General features: G+C 41.6%; 1 protein-coding gene across 3 annotated transcripts in view; it reads right to left on the bottom strand.

Annotated features, from left to right (window-relative positions):
* Positions 1-27,173, bottom strand: part of mprip (myosin phosphatase Rho interacting protein) — a 48,682-nt gene that overhangs the window by 4,409 nt on the left and 17,100 nt on the right. For 2 of the 3 annotated variants that reach the window (XR_002665021.1, XM_022742411.1), the window contains exons 4-18: positions 22,300-22,451; positions 20,396-20,480; positions 15,769-15,994; positions 15,322-15,502; positions 13,466-13,607; positions 13,172-13,288; positions 12,062-12,100; positions 11,564-11,620; positions 11,382-11,450; positions 11,181-11,270; positions 9,081-9,190; positions 6,390-7,167; positions 6,178-6,294; positions 235-382; positions 34-139 (exon numbers count right to left, since the gene is read on the bottom strand). Coding sequence is in view for 2 of the 3 variants with exons in the window: in XM_022742411.1 (XP_022598132.1) it covers positions 34-139; positions 235-382; positions 6,178-6,294; positions 6,390-7,167; positions 9,081-9,190; positions 11,181-11,270; positions 11,382-11,450; positions 11,564-11,620; positions 12,062-12,100; positions 13,172-13,288; positions 13,466-13,607; positions 15,322-15,502; positions 15,769-15,994; positions 20,396-20,480; positions 22,300-22,451 (2,417 nt within the window). In the remaining variant the exon portion in view is untranslated. The remainder of the gene's footprint in view (positions 1-33; positions 140-234; positions 383-6,177; positions 6,295-6,389; positions 7,168-9,080; positions 9,191-11,180; positions 11,271-11,381; positions 11,451-11,563; positions 11,621-12,061; positions 12,101-13,171; positions 13,289-13,465; positions 13,608-15,321; positions 15,503-15,768; positions 15,995-20,395; positions 20,481-22,299; positions 22,452-27,173) is intronic. The other variant, XM_022742412.1, reaches the window with a different exon arrangement.

Raw genomic sequence — 27,173 nt, 5'->3', positions numbered from 1 at the left:
AATAGTTTTGATGTTCTTGTCAAAAACACATACTCGTATTGTAAGCGAAGCTCATCAATGTCAGAGTTCAGTCCACTCAGTTGTGAGCGCTGGGTCTTCTCCAGTTCCTCCTTGTGTGCATTTTTCATAGCTTCAATAGCTACATTAAAGACAGATCACACACATTTAATTATAGTATGACAGTCTTATTTCAAGTATAGAAATTATGGGTGGTAATAGAATTTATTTCTTTACCAGCAATTGTTGCGGCAGTCTCCTCAGCCAACAGTCTCTCTCGCTCCTCCATAAGTTTGGAAATCTCCCTCTGATGCTGCCTCTGGATGTCTTCTATCACCTTCTGGTGTGTTTCTTCCATTGCAGCAAAGCCACGTTCGCATGTGGCCTACAGAAGGAAAAGGTCAAAATTCGGTCATCCCATGATTGATTTTGCACACGATTTACCGCCTGTATTTTAATTTGTGACTATTGATTCAGTGTGATATCTAATACTAGTTCACTACATGGTGTGTCATGCAAAATCAGTGACAGAAGCCATGCAAGCTGTTTTTATGATCTAAAGCCCAGCTATGTTAGTAAGAGAGCAAGTTAAAGCAGTAAAATTCTACTCCAGCGAGGCTGCATTGTTGTTATTGATAGACCATAATTCCTTCTATTACTGAATGTGGGAAATGGTGTCTATTGATGCCCTAATGAAGAAGCAATGTTGGAAGCAAGTGAGACATCTTTGACTTTTAATTGTCAGAATGCAGTCAAGTGTTGACAACCTGCAACTGATTGCTTTGCTTCATTATGTAAAACTGCTAGGAATGTCCAAAACTGATCCACAGGACTAAACCTTCCTGGCACAACACATCCACATGGACACTCATCTCTCCACTGTAACTATAGTATATTACACAGAGATTAAAAAATAAATATAAATTAATAAGGCCCTTGTCTAATCTTGCTAACAACTCTGTGAAGTAACAGGCTTTGGGCTACATGTCAAGGTCAACATGCTAACATAATCATAATGACAATATTAACATGCTGATGTCTAGCTTAATGTTTACCATGATCACCATACAATTAATCATTTGGGAGCCATTAAAGGAACAAACTTCATGTCAATCTGTCCAATATTTGCAGTCGACCAAAGTGGCGCACTGGCTGACAAACAATACCATTCCTGGAACCACACTGCGAACTTGGCTAAAATGCTTAGGGTCTTGTGTTTCAGGAAAACAACAGAAACAAAAACAGTAGTTCGGGACATCCCTAAAAGCTTATAAGCTTAAATTACAATCATGTTACAATTTGTACACACAGTGATCTAGGTTTCAGTTTTAAAATTTACAAGTATTGGCAAATCACACCATTTCCCACTTCGAAATCATCAGTGAATATTAGTAGACTGACGAACAAATGCAACAAGTTAGTTATTTCACTATTTATCTACTACTCTCTCACTTTTAAAAAAATGAATTCACTAAGGTAATATTGAAAGAACAAAAACCTTAAGACTTTCAAAGTCTCTCTGGTATTTCTCTCTCAGGCTGGCCACATCTCCTTCGAGGTGCTTGTTCTCCAGTTCATCCCTCATGGTGTTCATCTGAGTCTCCAGCTCCTGAATCCGGTCCTTCAGAACCACCATGGAGTCCACCTCGGACATATTTTGTGCTTCCTCCCCCTTCCCCTGCTCCTCCTCTTCCATTGGTACTATGGCCTCATCACATGGTGGCGAGTGTGAAACCTCAGGGCCTTTTTGGTCATGCAGTTGCTCTTTGACACATTGAATGCTTTCCTCATACTCAGAATGTAACTTTTGAATCTTGTCGATGTGGATGTGCTGGAGCTCACAGATCCTCTGCTCAAACTGCTCCTCCAGTTTCCTCACATGACTCTCGTGCCGCTCCTTCATGGTGTCCATGTCCACCAGCAGGACCTCTAACTTTCGTTGGCTGTCAGATATCGTCTCCATGAGGGCCAGCTCCGTTGAAGCACGGCCTTGCTCTGCTTGGCGTAGCTCCTTCTTGTGCCTCTCATTCAGCTCTTTAGTGTCCTTCTGGTAATGCTCCTCCAGGAGGGCCAGGTGCTGCTGCTGCTGGGAGAGCTGGTTCACACGTTTGCTGATCTCACTCTTCAGTGTTTGGTTCTCAATCTGGAGAGCGGCCACCGTCTGTGTGAAGCTCAGACGCTCCTCCTGTAAGGACGCTTCGTATTTCTCTTGGATTGCACTGACGTTGCGGGCATGCTGCTGGACAAGAGCATCCATGTTCTGACCTGTCTGTTTACACCAGCCCAAATCTTGTTCATGCATGGCCCGTAACCTGCATGCCACATAAGCCACTTGAGCCTGGATAAGGGCTTCACGCATACAAAGAGAAGTACTTGTGAAATTATGTGAAGTTTGGTGCCCGAAAAGAGCGTGGATCATTTTAGCCAGCCCAGGATGGTTTCCACCACTTTCTATCTCTTGGGCATACTTATTGAGGACTGCTGCTTGTCTCTGAAGCTCATTAGCCAGGTTGTCATGTGCATTTTGCAGTGTTTCAATAGAGTCAACGCCACACGAGGGCATCCCTCCAGCCAAGTGTCTGTCTACAATTTCCTCAGCCAGGTCTCGAGCTGATTCCATTTCAATCTGCTCCATGTAGGGCGCAAGTTCAGGGGGTCGAATGTCAGCCAACTTTTGTTTACTAAACCCAAAGTTATATTTGACTTCTTTTATTACATTTTTCAAATCAGGCCTTTTGGAAGCTTCAATAATTGCTTTCAGAGCCATTTCCCTTTGCTGTACATTATTATGAGCTTCAGTCAACTCCCTTTTCAGTATTTTGAATTTCTCTTCATAGCAAAGTTTAAGGTTTTGAATTGAATAGGCTAGTTCTGCTTTAATTAAGGTGTTAAAGATCGTGGCATCAACATCCACATCAGCTGACACACTGCCCTCTTTGCATTTACCAACATCTGTCTCAGCTTTCTCCAACTCTTTCCAGAATGCACTCTCTAACATCAACTTCCTGGTCAAGACATCAGCGTAAACTATAGACAAGCAATCTTTGTCACTCCTTTTAATGTTCTCTATGTCTTCCCATATCTCCGCAAGAGCTTGTAGGATGTCAGACTTTGAAGTCTGCATTAACAAAGCCATCTTGTTCAAAACTACTGCCTCATAAGACAAGGTTTTGGCAAAGAGGTGCAAAGCTTCTTTATCTAGAGTCTCTGGAGTTTGATTCTGATGGACAACTGGTATTTGCTCTTCCAATGTCTTTTGTCCTTGTCGGATGTACAGTGACGCATTGAACAAGTCGCTCTCTATCTCTGACAATGAATGCAGCTGTGAACCAGTGGAATCATGAGAGCCACTGAGAATAGCCCTGACTTTCTCTCGACTATTTTCCACGCACGCCAGGGCCTTGGCGTAATGCTTATTGGCAGGAGTACTCTCTATCCCACTTCCACAACTGAACTCTTTCTCTGGGTAGTGCTTATTTTCTGTCAAATTTAGATCAATCTCGGATAAGTCTTCTGCTTGGGTGGATCGCTGCTCTTCGAGATTCTGTGTTAGGTTTCTTAGCTTATCCTCAGTGGCAAGCAGTTTAGTCTCCAGGGCATGTATGATGGTGATAAACCTCTCTGGGTCACTCGTATGTGGGAATGTGATATCAGAGGAGATATTTCCTTCAGTTAAAGGGATGTCTTCATTTACATCTTCATCCACCTTTTGTCCCGTGTCCACAAACGTACTTCTCTCCTGGCCTGTGACCAGGCTCTCTAAGCTCATGTATTTTTGGCACTGAATACTTGAAAATCGTATCCTTGATCTCTTAGCTTGAGACTCCTTATCATCTTGGGAGTTCTCTGTCTTGAGCGTATTGTCAAAGGAAAGTGAAAGGTCTGTGTCTGGTGATAAGGAGACTGATGTTTTAACTCTTCCTTTCTTGCTCTGCTCTGGGATTTGTCGTCTTTCCATGCGTAGGTCAGCATAGCCCAGCTGCAGGGCATTGAGATGTTGCTCTAGTTCTGCAATGCGGTCCTCTGCAACCACAAGCTTGGCTTGCAGATCCTTTTCAGCACTACAGGGTTCAACTTTATCTAAGAGGCTTTGACTCATTTGACAGAGAAGCTCCTCTTTAGCTTGCAACTTCTGTTCCGTTTCCTCCAAGCTGTTGCCAAGTGCAGTCATTTTAACAAGTGCCTCTTTTAGGTCCTCTTCTTTGCGTTCCACCAGCCTCTCATACATCTCTTTAGTCTGCCGGATCTCTTCCTCTTTTTCTCTAAGGAACTGGCTCATTTTCTGAAACTCTTGGGTAGCCCTTTCATACGAGTGTTCCAGGGTGTAGTAATCGGCTTCTTCGGTTTCCAGACGATTGCGGAGCTTATTCACCTCTCGGTCTGCTTCTGCAATCTGGTTAAGAAGCTCCTGACAGCGGCAAGTGAGATGGCCTTTCTCTTCTTCTAGCCTACGCACACTCTCCCTCAATGACTCAACCATGTCAATCTTCTGGGCCAGCTCCTCTTGCAACTTTAACATTTCCTCCCTGCATTCTTTTCCTCCCGAGGTCTGCCTCCCTCTTAACAGAGCCTCTACCTGCTGCTCAGCCTCCAGCAGTCTGTCCTCCATCTCTTTTTGTGCCATTTCAGCCTCAGCTAATTTTCTGCACAGGTTCTGTCTTTCCCTCTCATGACTTTCTTGCATGCTCTGCTGCTCCTTCCTCAGGCGCTCCTCCTTCAGTGCTTGACCCTCTTCAGTGGCACTTAGTCGAGCTGTGACCTCTTGTAGCCTCTCCTGCAACCTCTGCACCTCTCTCATGTGGTCTCGCTGCAGGGCCTGCTGGCGCTCCAGGTGCCTAAGGGCCTGGTTCCTCTCTAAGAGACTGGCCTCTACTTCACGGAGTCTGTCTTCACTGTCCTTTAGCTGGGCTCGGAGGGTGGCCTCACTTTGTCCATATTCCACTTCTTGTTCCTTTGAGCGCTCCTGCTCTAGCTTGAGCTCATTGCGCATTCGAGCCACAGCTTGTTCACTGGCTAAGATTTCAGCCATTGCAGAAGCTAGTTTCCCCTGCAGAGCCTGAATATCAGCCTCATGGCGGTCTACAGCATCCTGAGCTTCGGTGTAGCTTCTCTTCAGTGTCCGAATCTGCTGCTGAGCAAGGTCCTGCTTGCGCTTTTGGGACTCCAATTCACCCTGCAAATCTTGATTAAGCTTGTGCAAGCGTTGCCATGGCACTCTGTGCGGTGAAGAGGAAGGGGGTGTTGCACTCTTGAAAAAGATTGATGAGACAGTTTCATTAATGACATCACCTTACCTCCCCTACCATATACGGAGAGCCACATCTCAGGGGTTACCAGGAAAACAAGTTTCCCCTTTTCTTTATAAGTATATCTTTTGATCAGTGTTTTTTTTCCCAAGCTTCCACTGTGCTTTTTCAGGCGTGACTTGAAAAAAGGGGTGTGAAATGAATACCCCCCAAACAAACAAACAAGTGAACAAATAAAAACCTTCAGTGGGAGACCAACATGGTGATTTAAAAATAAAAATCCACCAAAGTAACTTTTAGAAAGTAAATGTGACACAACAAAATAACCCGTTTCTGTGATAATGTCATAGTTTAACTAATCAGTGGACAATGTACAAAAAAAAAAAAAAATTAGTTGATGTATACAATTCTGAAACACCAAAAAGCATGCAGATGTCAAGCTTGGAAAGGACACACAGACAAAGCACAGATGAACAGAGAGAAAAAGCACAGCGCAAGGCTCATTGATCAAGTTTCTTACCTTAAGCATATCAGATCAAATCAATTGTTTTCCCAGGAGATGTGAAACTCCATAAAAACAGTTAGTGAAAACTCATGCCAAGAACACCACAACCATGCGTAACAGTTTCAGAGAATAAGCACCCACACCTGTTAGTAGAATTTTATAAGTTACAGTTGCCACACATAAATCTATCACGAGCCAGTAGACTGTATAAGAAAAATACAATCTATCACGTACTGTGGTACAGCTGCGAACATTTAGTGCACCACATGTTTGACCAGTACATGTACCTCGCAAGTTTTGCAGTATCATTCTACACATTTTAATGCTCAAAATGTCTTTGTCAAAACTTGTGTTACAACACTATTTATACAATTGGTGTAAATTTTGAATTTTATACTAATCCTGTGTGACGGATAGTGAGTGTAGTACCTGCAGTACATAGCCCTCTCTGGCACTCTGTTCTCTCCCTAGTGCATCTTCCAGCTGCTCCTTTAAAAGGTTGTTCTGCTTCTGTAGTCGGTCTAGCTCCTTCTGCTTCTGTCCCAACTGAACAAAGAAAAAGAAAGAAAAATATGAATAAATGGCACAAGACGCTCTGATTCCATAAACGTAATGTATATGTCCACATTCAGTAAACACACCTCTTTGTCTAGCAGCGCAGCAAGCTCATCCGCAGGCAATCTGTCGGAGTTACCAGAGTTTCCTAAAGCTGTGGTGATGGGCACTTGCTTCTCTTCTCTCAGCGGTGTTGTCTCCACTTGATGCCATCGCTGCTCAATCTCTTCATGGACACCTGAGCTTCTGTTGTCCTTATCGTCACCTGCAGGGTGCATGGCTGTGGGGTGGTCTACTTCCATCTTTCCCTGCTCTGGGCTTTCAGGCTTCGATGGCTGTACCGGTGGCATAGCGTTTAGAGTAGAAGTCATGGTAACAGTAACAGTATTTGGCATGTGGGTTGCACTGGTTGTGCTGTGTGGAGGTACACCCCTCCTGACATTCTCCTTTTCTGCTTCTTCTGTCAGAGAAGGTGGGTGAGCGCCTGATATCGAGGAGGTTTGGAGGGAGGAGGTAGAGACGGGAGAGGACGCTAATGAAGAAGGTGAAGAGGAGGGAGAGCAATATGAGGAGGTTGTGGAGAACGATGAACTGAGGTCGACGGTGTCTGCTCGTTCCTTCAAAGGCTTTTCGGTCTGATCCATTTTGAACTCAGACCAATCAAAAGTCTTAGAGCGGCCCTCTGGTCTGCGCTCACGAACTCGGCTTTTACGGGACTCAGAGGGAGGAACAGAGGCATTGTTGCCAGCTGGCTGTCTGTGGACGTCAGACCTGGGGGCCTCAGAAATGGGGCTTGGCTCAGGGGTGACCTGTGGACACGGCTCCAACATCACTTGGGCTTTTATCTTCTCATCAGGGAGGGATCTGAATGAACAAAAGCACAGCAAATAAAATATGATATACAGCCAGGCTTAAACATGACATTGACAATTTTATAGTAACATCAACTCAAGCTATAAAACTATTACATAAAGCTTTGCTGGACAGAACAACAACGCAGACAGTTCTGGTAGCGTCGCATCAGTTGACAGTGAACTAACAGGGTTTCTGCAGGGTTCACCGAGTAAAATTAAAGACTTTTAGAGACGGTTATTTCCACATGGAATGCAATTTAATACCAGTTTCACAATCACACCAAATACCAAAGTATGAAAGTGTGATGGAAAACCAGTAGGGACAATAAGGCCTAGAATTATTTATTTTTACAGCACATTTTTTCAGTGCTTCCGTGCTGTATATAATAAGCATTTCTAATGATATAATTAAATGAGTGTGGACCTGGATGGGCAGCATTAAATGGATGAATGGACTAACCAATGGAAAAATTATTACTAAATTTAGGTCTTCGCTAAAGTTGACACTTGCCAATTGTGAGACGATAAGCTTCCTCGCTACTGTAAATAGCAGTAGTGGCAGTGTTTGCTGCAGGTCTCATGATGCTCCACAGAAGAGGATTGAACAGCCTCCTGCACACACAGTTCTCTGTCGCCCCAATCCCACTTTCAGTATAGCAGTGTGTAATGTCTCCCAACAGCCCAGATAAAAAAAAAATTTATGACTGACGTTGCTTAATTTTTAAAAAATTTATACGTTCTCAGGTTTTTTTTTTTTTTTTTTTTTTAAGAAAACTGAATTAAATATTTCTTTTACAACTTTTCAAGACCTGCAGATACCCTGATTTACAAAACAGACAGAAAAAAAAAAGAATCAGTGGAATGCATCAAAGTCAAAGTATTAACATCAAAACATTTATAAGGCACACTTTGCACCGGGCTGAAAGCAGCTTTGGTGATCGCAGTCATGATCCGAGGTAAGCCTGATGGGCTTTAGCTACCATGTCATTTTCATGTATTTAACATATAATGGCTTAATGTGAAGAACATGTTTGTTAGTGAACTGTACACTCACTGACACTTTTAATGCAGAGAGCCAGAGCATCTTTTTTAAAAGAGTGACCTTACGGAATGATCTATTTTTACCATGTTGTGTGGAGGTGTCAGGAGGTGTGAGTAAGGGGAAAATGAGAAGGGACAGAGCTCAAGAATGAGAAAGAGGTGTCTGTGCAGAAATTCCAAAAATATCACTCATTCTACCCTTGGAGAGAGCAGCCAAAGAGACGCCGACAGAGACAGAGTGAAGTGTGTGATTCAGTAAATGCAGCTCAGAGTGTGTATACATTATCATATGTGATGAGCCATCCAAAACACTGAAATAAATGATGAGGTAGTTAAAAGAATCCTTAGGTGAACTGTTGTTTTAGAACAGTTCCAGAAAAAAAAATAGATGTTTATGCCTTTTGCTTGTAGGCGTCAGTTATTTTTTTGTTTGTTCTACTGAGGGGACAGTCACATCACAGTGTCGATTAAAATCAGTCTCTGCTGTTGATCAATGCAGGTTGGGTGGATTATTCTAGTATGCTGATGTGATTGCAGTGTGTGTCTCTACAGTGGCACAACCAACAGGGAGACATTACTCAACAATCACATGACATAGGGCAGGACGACAAACACGCTGGGGCTGACATTGCTGAGCAATTACATCACTGTTTGAGGAGGGGGAGATATTCAACACATAAGCACTCCAACCTGGGCTTCAGAACGGATAGTTTCAGAGAGATGTTTTTCCTGGAAGCAGGTTGAAAATACCGGTTGAGGGAGGAAGAGAAAGGAGGAGAGAGAGAGAGGGTGAGGAGGAGAGAGGGATTAAGATAAAATAGGTGAGAAAAGGAGTCGTTTCATCTGCCAGTGGTTGAAGTGTTAATCCTCTTTGGGTATTACCGGGTGACATCGGGGGCAATAGTGGGTCGCACATTCTTCATAATGGCCTGAATCCAGTTGCGACGGATTCCAGAGGTCATGGCTGACAGGGTGCATGCTCCCTCTTTACACTGAAAGCAGAAAGGCATGACATTAACACACCGATTAAAATACCTTTTTGACACTTAGGAAAAAAAAACATTAGCAGGTGTTTTTGTACAAGCTTCAAATAAACTTCAAGTATGTAGCTGTGGAATTGAAAACTCTTCTTTCACTGTAACCAGTGGTGGTTAGAAAATGTACATTCACTGATGTTCTTAAGTAACCTCTTTAGAATAACTGTAATAGCAAAAGTAGCTGTAACTCTAAATGGAGTGTATTTCATTCTCCATCAACAGCTAGCCACACCACACTCGCAATTCTGTTTTATCAGCACTTTAATAATGGTTGAAAAAAATAAAAAAATAACTGAAATGAGGCAACAAATTCTTGGCTTCACTTCTCCTTTGATTTACTCTGTTGTGCTGTCGAACTACACTGAGGTCGGGTTCTGAATGCTTGTGTAAAAGCAGGGCATCAAAACACCACAATGACACGGAGCCGAGGAGAAGAGTTTGTATTTTTATGCTTTCATCACACCCGCATTTTTACCACCGTGTGTCTGTATCATGTGCAATCCATTCAAACTACTATATAATCAAATCTACATATCACTGAACTTGCAAATTTAATGTGCACTGCTCTGTCAAAAAGTCTGTGTTCAGATGGACTGCAGATAAACTGAATATACAGTGGATTGCCCAACATGGGTGTTTTCAATGGACTGCCATAGAGTGAGTCTGTGTAATGTTGTCAGATCATATTTTTACAATAATTGTAAAATTTTAAAAATATTTCACTAATCTAATCTATGACACTGAACAAGACATTTCAATCATTTATGGGCAATTTTCAGCTTTAAGATTCTTACAAATACCATTTAATGTTGATATGAATAGAGGCAGATGTAACTCTTTCATGTATATACACAGATACACACTTAACAATGGAAACAGAATTTGTCACTTGCCTTATATCTAAGGTTTACTGTGTGTGCAATAAATTTAACTTCTTATACAGCGACCTCTAGTGGCACTTAAGTGATCTCTTCAAGCCCACAGTTATGTATGAAAGCCTCTGAAGACACAGTAAAGAGGTTTAAGAGATCAGGCGCTTCACTCCAGACATCAGGATCTTAACGTGCGTTATTCTTCACTGAAGCTAAGCCAATGACAGAACAACAGCACCTTCCAGTCTGACCACGGAGCAGTGAGAGTAGATATAAATACTACAGTTATTAATTTCTCGACACCAAACCCATGTTGTTCTCAGCCAAAGAGACAACGATCCCCTCGACTACTCTATTTCTGACTTCCTCCACTAAATAGCTGCGGAAGCTGTTTCGAGCAAATGTAAACAAAAGAAATGACCTTGTAGCTTCCTTCTCCTCATGTTGGATTAGTACGGGAAGTTTACATCTATAAGTGGCAGGAACAAAACCCCCACTGACATCTAATGGATAACCATTGCATTGCAGGCCACTATATATGTCCAGTAAATATTTTGCCAGCAACAAGTGCTAAAAATGTTTAGTAGCCAAAGGATTACATGAAGAAAGCTCTGTCTCATTAGCTTCACAACATGATCCATACAACTGCAGGGCTGTTGTCCCATTAGGGTTCAGAGTCAAATTGCCGTGTAGAGAAATGTTTCTTACAATGTGGGAGCCAATGTGGACAGGACCTTTGAATGCAAGAGGTTAGGTAAACATATTGTGAAGGATGAGCACATGAGTTCAGGAAGACGAGCGGGGATGGCAACGGCTGGAGCAGATTTAGACCACCATGATGTCAGCCTTTCACAGAGAGATGACAAGTCAAGTGACATCCTTCATGACAGACAAAGAATCGTTTCAAAAAGAGAAATGGACAAACCTGATACCTAAAGTTGCACCACATGGTGTCTAAGGCTGTTTATAGACTGGCAGGAGACAGCAGAGCTAAACTGTGCAGACAATGAGTTTCATCTGTACTGGTGATTAATGACGCCGGACGATCGATGACATGAAGAATCAACACTCACCAGGATTTGGAAGCCGTAATTTCTCTGGACCGGGAACTCTTTGACATCATGACAAGTGGAAAGATCAATCTCACCATCCAGTTCTGAAGCCTAATGAGAATTAAAAAGCAGGGGAACAAGATGAAAAATAAAATGCTAACGGCACATTCATTCACATAAATAATCAAAAAACTTTTCAATCACTTTGAGGACTGCTCCTACCTCCTCGGCTATTGAGTCCTTATAGTACCTCAGATTCTGGTCTGTGAGGACAAACCAGTGTTTCTTCCACTAAGGGGAAAAAAAGACAACATTAAGTGGATTTCTCTTCTACTGTATGTATGTTGTGATATTACGTCGAGAAGCAGAAGGGCCATTTAATCCTACTAATGAGAACAAATTACCATTCCATCTTCATACAGCTTGGTCATCCATCCTTTTTTGAAGTTCAGCAGATCTGGCTGCAATGGACACAAACCAGAGTGATGCGATTAAAATTAAAAATCAATAATGGGAAATTAGGAAGGTGTCTTCTAATTAAACATTTAGCACATAAATAAAGAGAAATTCAGGACAGAAAAGCAGGATTATATTTTGTTGAAACATTTTGTACCAATTTGTCCTTATAATAAAAGTCATCATCAAGTGAGTATTCATCACTGATGTGATCAGAATATACAAATATATACATCTCCCTAATCACTGACGCATTTATGTGCATTTGTTTACATTTAGGTCACCACCTCAGCTCAAGTATATGCACCGTTACAAGGCTCAAGCTAAAGAGACCGACTGGCGGGAGCTGTGAAACACAAACTGCTGCACATTGAAACCAAGCTCAAGTCTGTTTATAGACTCTAAATCATTCGTCCAAAACCCGCCTTCTGCTCACTCAACAATACCTTTTTTCTGTTGAGCTTCATCAGGTGTGGTGTCACCGTCTGGCAGAGAGTCATTCTGATGGCTACCTGCATTCACTTCATATGTTGACAATCTGTTTCTTTCCGTCTGTCCCGGGGACATACACACGACTGCGGCTGCTTGTGTGCTGGCTATTTATAATCATCAGTGGCAGTGGCGGCAGTGGTGTGTACATGAATGTGAAGGCGTGTGTGTGTGTTTGAGTGGGTGGGGGGTTCTGGCAGCTGCAGCTCGGCCAGAGAGACCAACCACACACTGACTGGATCACCCCTGCAGCACTCTCTGAACAGACTTGAGATCAGTAGCAGTTTGTCAGACTGATAGGAGTCAGAGATTAGGAGGATACCAGTGCAACCTAAAGCAGCTAGTAGACTACTTTAATCTCAGTTGTGAAGACTAAAGAAAACAAGAGCGGTAATGCTATACGAGTGTGGAGTCGCAGTAGTGTTGGGTGCATGCTTAACTGAAGTTAAATTATGAAAGCTGCTTTTATGACAGTGCACAGTGTCACTCTCCAGAGCAACGTATATTACAAAAATGATTCATGAATCATTTAGCAGCCGAGATGATTATTAAGGTTGGAGAACATCAGTATAACATGCTTACATGTTCACAATAATATAATAATGAATACATAATACATGCATTTTTAAAACTGTTAATAGTTGTATTGGCTTTTTGGTTCTAGAAACATATCTCTTTTTAGATGTGTTGTGAGAAAACTTTTTTATGCTTGGACTAGTTTTCATAACAAAAATGTTAATTACGTCATAAACTCATTTCTGAATCCTCTTCTTGTCAAAAACCTTTAGGCTTTTTGTTGGTGCAAAGGGAGAAAAAAAAATAAACAAACTAATACACAAAATCAATCTCTGCTACAATTACTTCTGAATTGGCCGCGATATGATTGAACGCAATTGGTAGTTTTCATGTGGTGGAAAAGTGGAGAGGGATCGCATCCTTTTCTGTGCATTATAAATCTAAATCCTGAATCACCAAAGACTTTTAATGTGACCTTGACCTGATTTTGTAGTTCACTGATTATAGCCTTTATATGCTTTCGATGTTGACTGATGACTGTTGGTACTCACAGTCATTGAAGACTCTGTGACTCTGCGGTCCAGTGACTTGGCTCTTCTTAGGTTGGCAAAAGTGGAGCTGGACACATCAGGGACTGAACGATCTTTCCCTGCATCCAGTGACATCTCCTATAAATATTAAATTTGTATTAGAAATTAGAATTAGAAGTAACTGCATGTTATCAGAGTAGGGAGATCATGTCTAACTTATTATGCAGTACATCTTCGATTCAAAATTCTTTTAATGGCAGCATTTTACGCCTTTTCTGTTTTAGTTGTTCAGGATTAATGGAAAGAACAGCGTACATGTTTATTAGCCAGATAGCGTCTCTCACTGCGGCCTTGTCTCTGGATTACAACGGTGTTGGCGGTGGGCTCATTGGAGCTGCTTGTGTCCATACGTTCCACATGCTGACCCTCCTCGAACCGGCCGATGATTTGAGAACGCCTAAGAAACACATACAGTTTTTCTCTTCAAAGACGTACTCGATAAAGCTTACATGTTTCATTTAAAACATAAAAGTCTTGTGTGACAGTGAGCAAAATATTGAGCAAATAAAATCACAGTAGTAAAATTAACAGGTTATTCTTAATAAACCTAAACATAATAATGCAGCATTTCAAGTCCTAATCATAATAATGCAGCATCTCAATCCTACATGGTGGCAGAATCAGTTAGCATAAAAACAAGACAAAGCATAATATGAAAGCAGTGTGAAAGTAATTTCAGTTTATTGTGTGCAGAGTGCAATGCTGTCATTACTGTGCAGTATTCACACACAATTATGTTGGACATCATTCTAGAGTCGAGTCCCTTTCACAGTCAACAATGTGCAGCACAAAGTAGAAGTAATATCCCCAAAGAGAACAATCAATAGATACACCAAAGAATAAAGAGTAGTGTTATATGATGAGAGATTGAACTTTAGAAGAAAAGGAAAATATCTAGGATGGTGGATTAAAATTGCAGAAGTAGCAGCAGTGGCAACAGACTCAGTGTTACCTTAAGGCACTGCACTTGTTAATGTGTATGAATTTGTGACTGCATGAGAAAGGAAGAAAGATTCAACTGTAGTTATAACCAACCAGTACCAACCATTAGTATGTCTGAGTATGCACAGTGTTTATGCTCAACCAGGTATGTATATGGAACAGTGTATGTGTGTGCTTCCAGGCAGAGATGAAATGATAGAAAGCAGGAATCAGCGGTGACCAGCAGGGAACAGCATTGGGACAGGAATGGAAGGGTTGGTTGAGCATTAGCTCTGAGAAGCTCTGTTCAGAGGCCCCTGGAAAAGATTGAAACGACAAAAGAAACTAGCAAAGTAGCAAAGGCAAAAGGTAGAGACCAATAGAAAAGAAAGTAACACGTGCATTTAAATCCCCAAAATCATTAATGGCAAACCACTGGTAAGCTCGGATAGGCAGCAATAGCAATAGATGCTCAAGAGGTAGGAATGCCTGGAGGACAGCAGTCACAGGGGGGTGCTAATAAACTAAAATGCTGTACGTTTTAAGCAATGTATGAGCTTCACATAATAGATTACTTGGCATGTATATGTTTTAAGGCTTTGCTAAGAGCTAACAACCAGTGGCTCATTAATGATTATTAATCAAGTTTGCCATCATTATCACAAGTCCATCTGCATTAATATTTCTGCTGTGTGGTATGTGTTCAGCATTCAGCATTGATCTATCAGAAAGCAAGTCCAACAAATGAAAAATGTCTCTGTCTGATCTTTGTTGCAGCGTGCCGAGCATGACACTTATCCATAACCTCTCACCTGCGCTCCTCCCCGAACAGCCGAGCCACCTCCTCTCTGCCAGGACTCCGTGTCCGTGCCCTCAGCTCTTGCCGCTTTTTCTCCGAGCGGAACGCCTCTCGGTAGCTCAGCCTGCGAGCCCGTGGCACGTCCGACAGCGCTGCATACTCCCTGCCAGACCGGCCTACTCGGCCTCCGCCGCCACTGACACTATTAGTGCTCCCTCCACCACCACTGCATCCCTCCCAGGTGGGCGTACTGCCGCTGGGATCAGAGTCCAGCGAGCTCTGGGAGGAACTGATGGTGGAGTAGCTGGGAGAAACAAGTGCACCTGGAGAAGGGAGAGGATCTTGGGGAGGTTGATAAGGGGAGGTTTGGGGGTCTGACTCGGAGGTGTACCTGGGACTGGGAGCTCCTAAAGAGGAGGATGATGCTGAAGAGGACAGGGGCAGATGTTGAGGTGGCTGGGGTGGCTGGGAATGCTGTGCAGACTGTGGAGAAGGCTCCGACTTGGTCTTCTCCAGGGAAAAGTAACCGCTCTCCACGCGTACCTTGCGTCCAGTATTCATGGTGCCACCATCTGAAACAAGGAGACAGTGCCACTGATATGAAACACCCAAAACAGTCTGTTGATAGTAAATATCTGACCTTAAATTACAAATCTGTTGTACACTACATAATGTTGACTTGTCAAAATAGATGGAAAAGTCACTTATTCCCAAAACAAAAAGGCTTATGCTTTAGCAGTTTCCAAAAGTGATCTGGTTTTCCTACTAAACAGTGAAACAAAAGCTAAAGTCTATGTACACATTTTAAAGAATTCACATATTTTTTCTTAATCCTCACCGTCTTGAGTAGTGTTACTGGAGTCTGGTTGGCTCTGGCTCAGCTGGCTGAGACAGGAGGCACTGCGGCTGCAGGGGATGGTGGCCCTGCTCCAGCGGCTCTCCTCCTGCCACAGGGTGGCACGGCTCATCGGGACACGCTCAGCACTGGCAATGCTGCTGGGCAGACAGGGGATGCTGCCTCCGCTGCTGCTGCTGGTCACTGTCACCTTGGCAGGGCCGGGCTCCTGGGTAGGGGTTTGGGTTGGAAGGAGTGGATAAGAAGAGGAAAGGACATAATGGGAGGTAAGGTCACACAGAGACTACAAAAAGGAATATGAGAAGGAAGGAGATTAAAGAGCAATTAAAGACTGCAAAGTAAATTTAATACATCTTTTTTTATTTATTTTTTTATTCTGACTCCTAACTGCAGTGGTGTTAAATCATGTGCCAGTCACCCTACCAGCTGCTCCCTCTCTGTTTGAAATGGTGCCATTCAGTGAAATCAACCTCCTGCACAGCACAGTGATCTCTCTTGTTTGGAGAAGTAACAAGCCGACACTTGGTGTTGAGTGGCACATGATTTCACACTACTGGTCTGTTTATTTGTTTGACTTGTTGGATTTTTATGCGTATATGTCAGGAATATCCAATTTCAAAGTGACAAAGCAAAAGAACATTTCTTTCATCAGTGGTAAAATGACAAATCCTGGGAAGAGAGGAGGAGGATGTGTGGGAAGGAGAGAGAGATGGACAGCTTGACAAAGAACAAAGAGTTCATTCAGGACAAACACACCTGTACAGAGAACAAAAACCAGAACGAGGGCATTCTGTAGAGGTGGAATATATTGGAATCAAATTTCTAGGATAAAAATCATACAGATCATCTCCACTTGATTATTGAAAGTACAAACAAAATTAAACACTTATTCCTGTTGTGTTCAAAGTTTGATCTTCATATTGGGAAGTCTCTTGATGATCAGAAGATCAACAAAATCATTAGGGATTTTAAGAAGAGAGAGAAAGATTTCCAAAAGCAAAGCGACCCTCTAACAACTCCTCATCCAGCCTACTTCAATCACCACAAACATGCTGTTGTGCTAATAATCACTCTTTCAGGATCAGAGAGAGAAGCAAAAGGCATGTCTTTCTTATTCGCCCGTCACCAGGATTGATTGGGATTTGAATAAACACAGTTTATTAGGGCTGGGATTTCAAGCCACTGAGGGTGAAGCAGGATAATAATAATAATAATAATAAAAAAAAAAAAAGTTTGGCCGAGCTGAACTCACTGGGTGTCCATTCATGTCTTCAGTGGAAAAACACTGGCTTGGAGTTACTCCACCCTGCCAATCACAAAAAGCCTCTGATGTTAATGCTTGCTATGCAATGCGGATTATATTCAATACAGGTAGACCCAAATATCTGTCTTGGTGTTTTGATAGTTTCTGTATTTTTTTTTTTTAACTGCAATGTTGTGTTTTGTTCTCATTTAGGCCAAATTCATGCAAATTCATGATGTATAGCACTATTTCAAGTTAAGTTTAGTGTTTTGTTTAAGAGCCAAGAATCTGAAAGTACAAACTCCTTCCTGACTATTTCAGCAGAAGTACGAGACACAAGAAGTTATCACCGTTTCCTGTCATGCAGTTTTTTTTTTTGTGCCTAAGGTCAGGTGCTTCAATTAAGGGGCGCCACCCAGAAGGCAAACATGTTACTGTGCTCAAGTATTTACAACCATCCCTGAGCATATGTATCCAGTAACTTAAGTAGAAGTGGGAGGAGAGCATTCAGGTGAAAATGAGAAGTGTGGAAAATTTGAGCCGTGACTCATTTAACTGGGAAAATCTTTATCATATTCTTAATCAAACAGCCCAGATGACAATGATAGGATCTGACATGAGACAACAGTGAAAGCATAATCACCCTCACACATTATCAACTCTAATTATACAGCTTGGCCTTGACCAGTCGAGTTAGAAGTTATTTTAAGTGACGCTCATTCCAGACAAATGTTTTACAAATAATTCCTGTTCTGCAGCTACTCATTTTTCTACTCGTATGGTTGTAGAAAGTAGATTTCAGTAACTTATTGAGATACAAACAATGATAATTTTATGTCATCTGGAAGTGTTAGATGTTAAAACCTGCACATTCACAGAGCAGTAGTTAATCTTGACCTCTATGTGTCACTGTGCCTCCTTAAGTCTATGTGTAGCAGCTCACCACTTACCACAACTGTAAATAACTGTGTAAAAAAAGATGAAAAAGGACAAAGAAACAATGTTATAAGATAGTATAAAAGTGAAGCTGATACACTGATCTACACAGGGAAGTATTGTTGATGAACACAGCAACAAAGAAACCCAGAAATACATAAATCATGGGGGTCACATGGGAGACAGTCAAGGTCATCACTGTGTCACCACTGTTCCTCTGCAAATGAGCCTTGTTTGTGTGAGCTCAGTAAAGGTCACAGTCTGATTCAGGGCGCCGTCATTAGAGGAGCCAGACAATGAACTTCAGAGAGAATTTTATGTTCATTCACCACAAATTTGGCCTCTTATCAAAAAAGGAGGTGGGGAAAGGGGAAAACTGAATCCCACAGTGGGTGGTCTGTACAATATTATATGATATGCCTATATTCCACCTTGTCATTAAATCCATTATAATGATAATAAAGCTTTACATGGTCCTGCTTTTTTTCTACCTACCAGGGAGAAATCTGACTGCAGCACATGCAATCTTGCACTGACATTAAAAACTGCATATTTATTTTCTATGGGCACCATGTGTCAGACAGATGTCACATGAAAAGACAGCGCTAACCTGAATGTAACGGCTCAGCTTTGTGTGACTATACTTAATATAATTTGATCTGGTTTTCTCATCCTTTCTTCAGTCATTCTAGATACCTTATTGCTCTCCAAAGGGAAATTCACTGGCTGGCCCTCTCTACAAAGCAGTCAATACACAATGTCAGCAAATGAACAGCACCTCTGGGGATTGAGTGGCCAAGTCCTAAGGTACGTCTTTCTAGAGACTTGCAGACTTAAACATGCTGCTTCTTCTTGTAGTCTGCGAGGGCTGAGGCTGTCACGGTGTGAAAATGTTTGTAGGACATTTTGAGTTGAAAAACAGGTCAGTTAAAAACAGGGTACAGAGATGAGGTCTGAAAGTGGATAGACAAAATCTTTAATGAGGGTATGATCATTGCTGATTTGTTTTGACCGTTTTACAATAGGAATATCTCTGTTCCAGGTGACGTGATTTCTTCAGGTATTTTCTCTTTCCTCATTAAGCATTTCGGGCTGCTGCATGATCATACACTCGCACACTGTCACAGGGCACATTGGTGATGTTAAGTAACATCCGTGATACTTCTGTTTTTAGGGTTCAGGGCTGGTGTGGGAGTGTGGGAAGTTTTGAATCTGACTTCTCTTACACAAAGCGTCAGTTCAAAAAAAAAAAAAAACTGTTCTGACCAGACACACAAGGTTAATGATCATCCAGGCAGCAAAGGTCTGGTAGGTGCGACTGCAGCTGCTGGACGTAACACTGAAACAGAGCGCACCAGCAAATGAATAAGCGTGAGGATCATGGTCACATTGCTGGAAGTTTCTGTTGAGCGTTACTTTATCAGGCAGCTGTCATCATTTGCATCAATTGTTGGTCATGATTATTCTGATAACTCACTGATGTTTGCTGCCAACTAAACAGGTGATACTGTATATACAGTATGTTGCTTCTAAACCACCACAGCTGCACTGTTAGAAACATGAAGCAAGTACTGGAAAAATACCTGACAATATGTAAAACTGGTAATTCACAACACCCATAATACAATCCAATCAAATCCTACCACTGTGATTCTTTTATAGCCACTGAAATTAATTTAGACGAGTATGTGGCATGCAGTCTGTTCATCTATCAAGACTGCCACTTCTTGTGACTCAAGAATGCAAATATGGATTGCATAATCTGTTGAGCATGTTACAGACAGAGAAACAATACATCTCATCTCTGAGGGGAAAACAGCTGGTGTAGTTTAACTGGAATGAAACGCCTCCATACTGCATACTTTCATGGCACATGACGTCCTTAAATATATTATTTATTCTTTCTTTGTTGTAGCAATGACCAAACTCACATGTGGATCGTTTATAATGTTCACCTTATCGCAAACAGTGCTGATAAAGTCATATCCACCCTCAAAGTGGGACCGTGAAATCATACTGGGAGCCAAAAATGCTCATTATCTGTCATTTGGAAATCCTTCTGTTAATGCAGATGATGTCAAACAAACGCAGATACTGAGCAAGATTTACATCAAATTGGTGCTGCACCCGGTACCAATTTGACCAATTTTATTTGATCTCCTCAACTGAATAATCTCAACATGCTGTTCATCTGTATTCTAGCATCATCCTCTCCTTGTTATCTGCTATACATCCATGCACAAGAGTCCTCTGTTTCAAGTTTGCTACTCAGCATTCAAGAGCCAGTCCATACCAGAAAGAAACTGGCTGCAGCAAAAAACATCAGTCTGATCTCTGATCATCTGGATTTGGTTGCGTACTACTCTCACTTTGTTCAGTGTGAGTGAGATAAAAGCACTTCACCATGGACAGTGTGAATAGGTGCATTACCTGGTGAGTGGGTGGATCAACCTTGCGTTTCTTCTTCTGGTTCTGCTTGTTGGTCCTGGGGTACACAGTCAGTGCCTCCTGCCACCTACAAATAGTGAAACAGTCAAAATATTGTTCTTGGAACACTAAATACAGACTATACAAACCCTGTGCCGCTGGCAGATCAATGTATGACTGAGGCTAAAGTTCTCGTCAGCAAAAAATAAACAGTTATAATTGCCAGGACAAGCATTTAAATGACCTAAAACTACTACCAGCTACAAAAAGATAAATCTATACTTCTCTCTACTCTGGGAAACAATGCTCTGAAAGATAATCTAATCTTTAGTCACTGTCTAATCCACTAATTGGCAACAGAAATAATTTAAAGCTTGGTATGGTTATATTTGATTCTCCTTGATAATTTATGCTTTGATTTTCTCTTTGTGAACAATAACAATGGGCATTACAAACAGAAAGATTTCATGAGGACACTATTATCTAAATAGCAATATCAAAGTGGATTTAATTAAGCATTGTGCTTAAAAAGGAAAAGTACTTTTTTTTTTTTTTTTTTACACAGCACAGATAATACTCCCACACATTTAGCTTTTCTACCTTTTCTTAATGTTGCTGTGCCAACATGTTCTACTGTAGCACCATCGTTCCACTTCCCCATATGCCGACATTCTGTATGTAGTTCATCAATCAAAATCATTGGGATGAATTTGAACCTGGAAGCAGTTTGCTAAAGTTTGACTAAAATGCTAATTGTTCATCTTGGTCTAAAACTAGAATAAAGTGCCCAGAGTCTTTAATCAGCTGATACTAAAATAAACAGATGTTTTTTTGTTGACTAAACCTAGACTAAACTGTTCATGGTTAACTGTGACTCATGTGTCCAGTTTTAGTGTACTGAAAACTGACTAAAAATAAAAATGATGATGGTGACAAATATAACCAAACTCACATGTACTCATCTCAGCAACTAATTAATAGATTCTGAAAACAGCTGTCAAAATTAACACTAATCCTCATGTGATTGTAAAATATAAAACATTATCCAATAAAAAAATCCTGCCTCTTTTATTGGTAATATTGTTAACATTTCTTACTCCATCCACTTTGTAATGAGTGAAAGTCTTTGGTGTCATCAATAAAAAAAAAAGTGACGCAGTTATAAATGAATGAGCACAGTTTCCATACTGTGACACCATGAGTCAAAAGACATTTGAGAAGAGCTTAACATAGCCAGGAAAAATAATGAAGATATGCTTTAAAAAGTGCTGGTTGTTACACCACTGTCAGTTAATGACAACCATTGCATGATGGCCCAGAAGCAACACATGGGAGACAGATGATGGGAGAGTGGGAGGTGTACAGTGATAGAGCAGGTAGCATAATGGAGAGTGGGTGCTGTGAGTCACTGTTCCCTAAGAATAGCCATAATATGTATGCTACAGCCAGAGATGGAGAGCAGTGCAAAAACACACTCTGAATGTGCAAAAGTGGAGTAGAAGACGCTGGAGAAAACTATATTATGAAATAACTATATACAGACCCTGTTTTGTGATCTGTGTCCAGGCATACGAGGGTTTGTGAACACAGGGAGAAGACTTGAGGGGCAGGGAGAGGGAACAGTTCAAGAATGTGCACTGTCACTGCAGTGTGGATTACAAGCCTCTGAAAAGCACCGCCCAAAAGAGACAGCAGGGGGCAGAGCAGATTTGGCTGCCATAACAGTTGCGCACAAGTATTCTCCCTTGTCCAAGTCCCTGTCATCCCGACCCACTCAGCCCAAAAGAGAGAGCAACACAAACCATACTGCAGGCCACAGTTATTCTACATATGTTAGGACATAATGGCAAGCTGTCTATGTGTAATTCCTCCATTAACATTTCACATTCCTGCTTATAATGTCTTACCCGTTGATGATTTCTTTACATTCAGCCCGTATGAAGTGCTCTTTCTCAGAGGTCAGGATGCACAGCGAGTTCTTCTGACCTGTCCTGGTCTCCCCATCGATGACGTCAGAGCACTGGTTCATATTGATTGTACCCTGGGGTAGAGTGCTGGGCTGTGGGACACAACAGAGAAAGTGTTAAGTGGGGAAGTGAACAGACGTGCCTACTTATCTCTCCACATGGTCTTTCTGTCTTCTCACACAGTCCACCCACCCCACATTAATTTTCATGCCAAGCTTGGAGCACCACACACTGATTTAACAGTCTGGGAACGGGCAAATGCTCCAGTCAGGGCTCACTGTGATATTTTTGTTTCTTTAGAGGTATACTGCAGCACTTATAAAAAAATAACTATTTAATTGAATCATGAATGCAGCTTTTTACTTCAGTAGCTCAATAGCTAGTAATTAGGCTGATTTTAGACAGTGACATTGGGTAGTTATTCACAACTCTGATCGGCTCAGCATGACATTATTGTATTTAGTAAATAGTCGCCACTCAATCCAGGCTAAAGTCTATAATGATGCACTTTCTGTAGCTGTTGAAGCTGTGGGTTAATTTCATGTAAAAAAGGCAGTGTCCTCATTTAGACATTAAAAATGACACCAATTTAAAATATTCTTCAAATGAACTAAACTGTTTATTTCAAGATTAAACACATAGCATCAGTTCCAATGTAAATAAAGTCGGTGTTGATCTCAATGTCAGTTGTTCAGCCCCATTCTACACAGCCATGATGTATAGTGCACAAGGAGAAAGAGCCTGAAACAACCCGTGAAAAGGACTGTCTGTTCCATTTATACACCGTGCAAGTTCATGGGTTCACCGCACGGTTTTCAGTTTAATCTGTCTGATGCCGCCTAGCTGTGAGGTGTAAACTCAACTATGCACACTGACATGGATGCCATCTGTCAGCCATAAATAACGTAACCACAGGGCTTTCACAATAATACTACTTTGTGTACAGTGACTTATGGTTTTACATGCAGGTTTATGTAAGCAAACAGCAGCTTTGTACGTAGGCACGACTCATTTACAATCAATGGAGACATTCTAGCTCGACATGGAAACAGATAAGATAGTCTATTTATAGCCCATTGCACTGCATTACTCCAAGTGAACCTGTTGTGGTAGTCCTTCAGTTTTTGTAAAATTACGCTCTGTCGAGTGCATTAGTCAGTACAACACTTGTACAGATGCATTCTTAGAAAGACAGTTCTTGCAGTATTTGAACATGTTACCATAACAAATATTGCTAGATCAGAAAACTGACTCTTGCTTGGTCTGACCTCCAAATGACTTACTCGAGCAACACAAGAAGCCTTGATAGTCTTCTGTTGACTGAGGGACTTAAATTTGTTCAGGTAAAAGAAGTAAATGAATACTGCGTTACCCACTACACTGGGCATGGGAAGCTGTTTGAACAACCTTTGGATCCTACCTTCACTGCACTAAACATACAGGCAGAATTATAGACAGCAAGAAACCACAGTGGTTCCAAGCTATAAGTACCAGTTAGCCACAGATGATAAATTACAGCCCTCAGTGAATCGGAATATATTAGGAGATAGAGCTGGAAACAAAATTAAAAGGTATCACATTCAAGTTAGCTAGTGACCAAATAAATCTAACTCAAGGACCCAATTTGTGCAACATAACCATAGCCTGTCAGTAACAGAGCAATTTAAGCCTATGGATGTCCTTTAATGTGGAGAGAGAAGTCAATAGTTAACAGTTTGTGGTAATCCCACCCTGAGGGAAGATGAGAGGCCATGTTTACTTCGTCACTGTTAAATGTCACTTTCATTCTCAACTCTTTTACAACTGTTTATATTGTAAAAGGAGAGCAGTGTCAAAATTTGGCACAGCAAGTTGGAACAAGGTTGGTCTAACTAGGCTAAGAGTGAGAGAAAAATCAGGCAATCATCTAGGCATCTGGTACGACCTTTACAACTTCTCTCGTACTACGGTAAAACACGAAACAACGACTCAGTTGGCCATTATGTTTTGGTTCAACCTCTTATGCCTGTGACATTAAAATGGTCCATCACCGAAGGGCTCTTGACAGTGAGGTGAGAGGCCAGGGCAACAGCCGGGCTTGACAGACAGACGGACAAATAGACCCTGGGACAGCTGGGCGAGGGCCTAGGCCTGCTTCAGACTGGACAGAGAGACTGGCGTCAGCTTGACCTGAGAGCCCTGTCACTCTCAGACATGCAGAGAGGAAGGTGGTTTGGAGACACGGAAGGAAGGAAGTCTCAAGCTGGTGGTCAGGGGGACAGTTGGGCAGCATTAAAAAAAAAGGGGGGGGGGGGGGGGGTGGGACTATTTGACTTTGCACTGTACGGCCATCTGTCTATGTAAACAAATCGAGAGTACACCACACATGTGGGTTTGTCCTTGAGCTGGAGTCAAAGGAGGATAAACAGCAAAATATTTCAAATTCTGGGAACAGTTGTACAAGCAGCTTAAGCCCCCAGTTTTATAATCACAGCATCGGATTCTCTAGGACACAGAAAATAAATCAGACTGACAGAAGCTCTGATTAAAAACCTATTTTCATAAAGCTGCTCACCTCTGAGGAGATTTGAGTGCTTATATGAAGTAGGTGGCGGTTGTGTGGGAGTACAGTATATGTTTCGCACTAGAGCTGTGTGGCAAGCTGCACGGGACTCCTGTCACATGTGCACACCCTCCCTGAACCCGCACTGTTGTCAGCTGAGCACCAGTACACGCCCCTCCTTTGGGCCAGCCACCGCTGCTCAAGCCCCCAGACCCAGGCCCCCGAACCTACACCTCTCTGTCACCTAGCCTAGACCCAGTCCCCTCTCCGCGGGCCGCCACTCTCCACAATGGGCCCTTTGTGAAGCAGCACCAGTTCACACAATGTGGGATTGTCAGCCGCCACAGTCCACAGAGCCACTCCTCCCCTTAACCCTCAACAAGGAAATGACTGAGAGACAAGAGGCCCAAACAAGTGTCCTTTTGTGATCAGAGCATGGAAATTATGAAACCAGCATAAACTTATTCTCGTCTCTGAAGTTGTTCAGACAATAGTATGAATACTGTCTCGATGGGAATCATTGAGCAGAGTCTCAAGGGAAGACGGGACAAATCAGAAAAAGATTTGATTTCTATACAGCAGTCTGCGATGACTGGAGCAGTTTGGGGCAGAGGACATTTTATATCAGCACCAATATTTATCTATATTATACATATGTGCAAAAATATTATGAAAGCAGCCGCCAGATAGGCCACGTTAGCCGTCATTCAGATGATAAAAAAATTCTCCTTAAAGGATAATTATGCTGCAGGAGCAAACATTAAATTGAAATATTGTCAAATGCTGTATTAGGTATATGTTTGAGTATTTATGATTAATTGTTAATTAGTTGTTGATTCATCATAAATATTTAATTGCATGAACACTGATGTTTCATTTTTATTATTTTGTTTTACTTCAAGGTTTTATTGTATTGTGAGTATTGTACAAATAAAAGCTTTCATACAATTTATAATTTTGTATTTTTTATTTAAATTGTATTGTAAATTCTTTTTGGACTATCTGTTCATGAATTGTTTTCATTATGTTTTTACATTCAGGTCTGTCTTGAAAATGAGATTTCTGTCTCAACAGGATTCTGAATAAATAAAGGTAAATAAATAAATAAATACCACTAGACAGTTCTATGGGATTTTCAATTCTAAAATACAATAAAAAAAAATAAAAAAAATCTACCCAGATCTTTTGCAAAATGGCAAAAGGAGTGAGGAGAGACTATTCCCAGTTTACCCACTCAGGGAGGCCAGCAACTGGTAAAGGCAGCTGATGAAGACCATTCACAATATAATGGCCAAGATGCTTTCAAATAAATGGTTCTTTTCAAATCCAACACTGCATTACAATGTGTGGACACTGCATAGTTTAGCATATAGAATTCATATGTCTTGTGATCTCTGTCCAGATGTTGTGTAGCATTACAACAGTGCTCATTAGGAACAAACTCTCTGTTTAGAAAATGGTAATTAGTAAGCTCCATGCATGCATGCATGCTTTTGCGTCCTTGGCTTCCTTCACTCTTGGCCTCTCCACAGCTTAGCAAAACATCCCATTCTCCCTTATGACACAGTGGGAGAAATATTTGCTTCTTTTTGCAGCTGGCTGATGGTCTACTTTCATTTTTGGTTGTGAAGCGAATTCTCTTCCTCTGCCATCAACATTTTTGGGTTTGACAGACTTATTTCTAGTCATGGAAAGCAAGAGTGCAGTTAAACTGACTCACTTAAAAAGGAGCATGAGGGAATGAAATGGCATTTAACAAATGTGATGAGTAACATATTGCAACATCTTTTTCAATATATTTAATTTCTCATTCATTTTCTATCAGTATGAAGACACTGGAAATATTTCCCAATGGCCAAGTTAGTTAGGAACACCTGTAAGTTGATTAGAAACATCTGTTTCTTGGTATTAGGTGCCAGTATGTCTGCCAACTTGTGTGGTGACAAATTCACATGCTATGACTTCACTCGTTAACTTACATCACTTTTCTTTTAGGCATGTACCAGCAGGATCCTCAAGCATTGTCTCCAAGTTCTTCACCCTGCGTCCAGGTCATGAAAGACACTGAAGCCCAAAGGAAAACTGATGAACTGGCACTGCTTCATCCTGACTCATGAACATGGCCTAGACTCAGGTCTTTTCAGGGTCCAACATCCTCTGCTCATTCCCGATAACAACAATTATGCAATAAATCTTTCCTTAGCAACTTAGGACAACAGAGGTAAACACATTTGATACCAGTGAGTATGCCAACAACCAGCTGCAGGGAAAT

The sequence above is a fragment of the Seriola dumerili genome, unplaced genomic scaffold (genome assembly GCF_002260705.1).
Source record: "Seriola dumerili isolate Sdu_G_001 unplaced genomic scaffold, Sdu_1.0 BDQW01000068.1, whole genome shotgun sequence".
NCBI lineage: Eukaryota > Metazoa > Chordata > Actinopteri > Carangiformes > Carangidae > Seriola > Seriola dumerili.
This window is presented reverse-complemented; position numbering and strand designations above follow the sequence as displayed.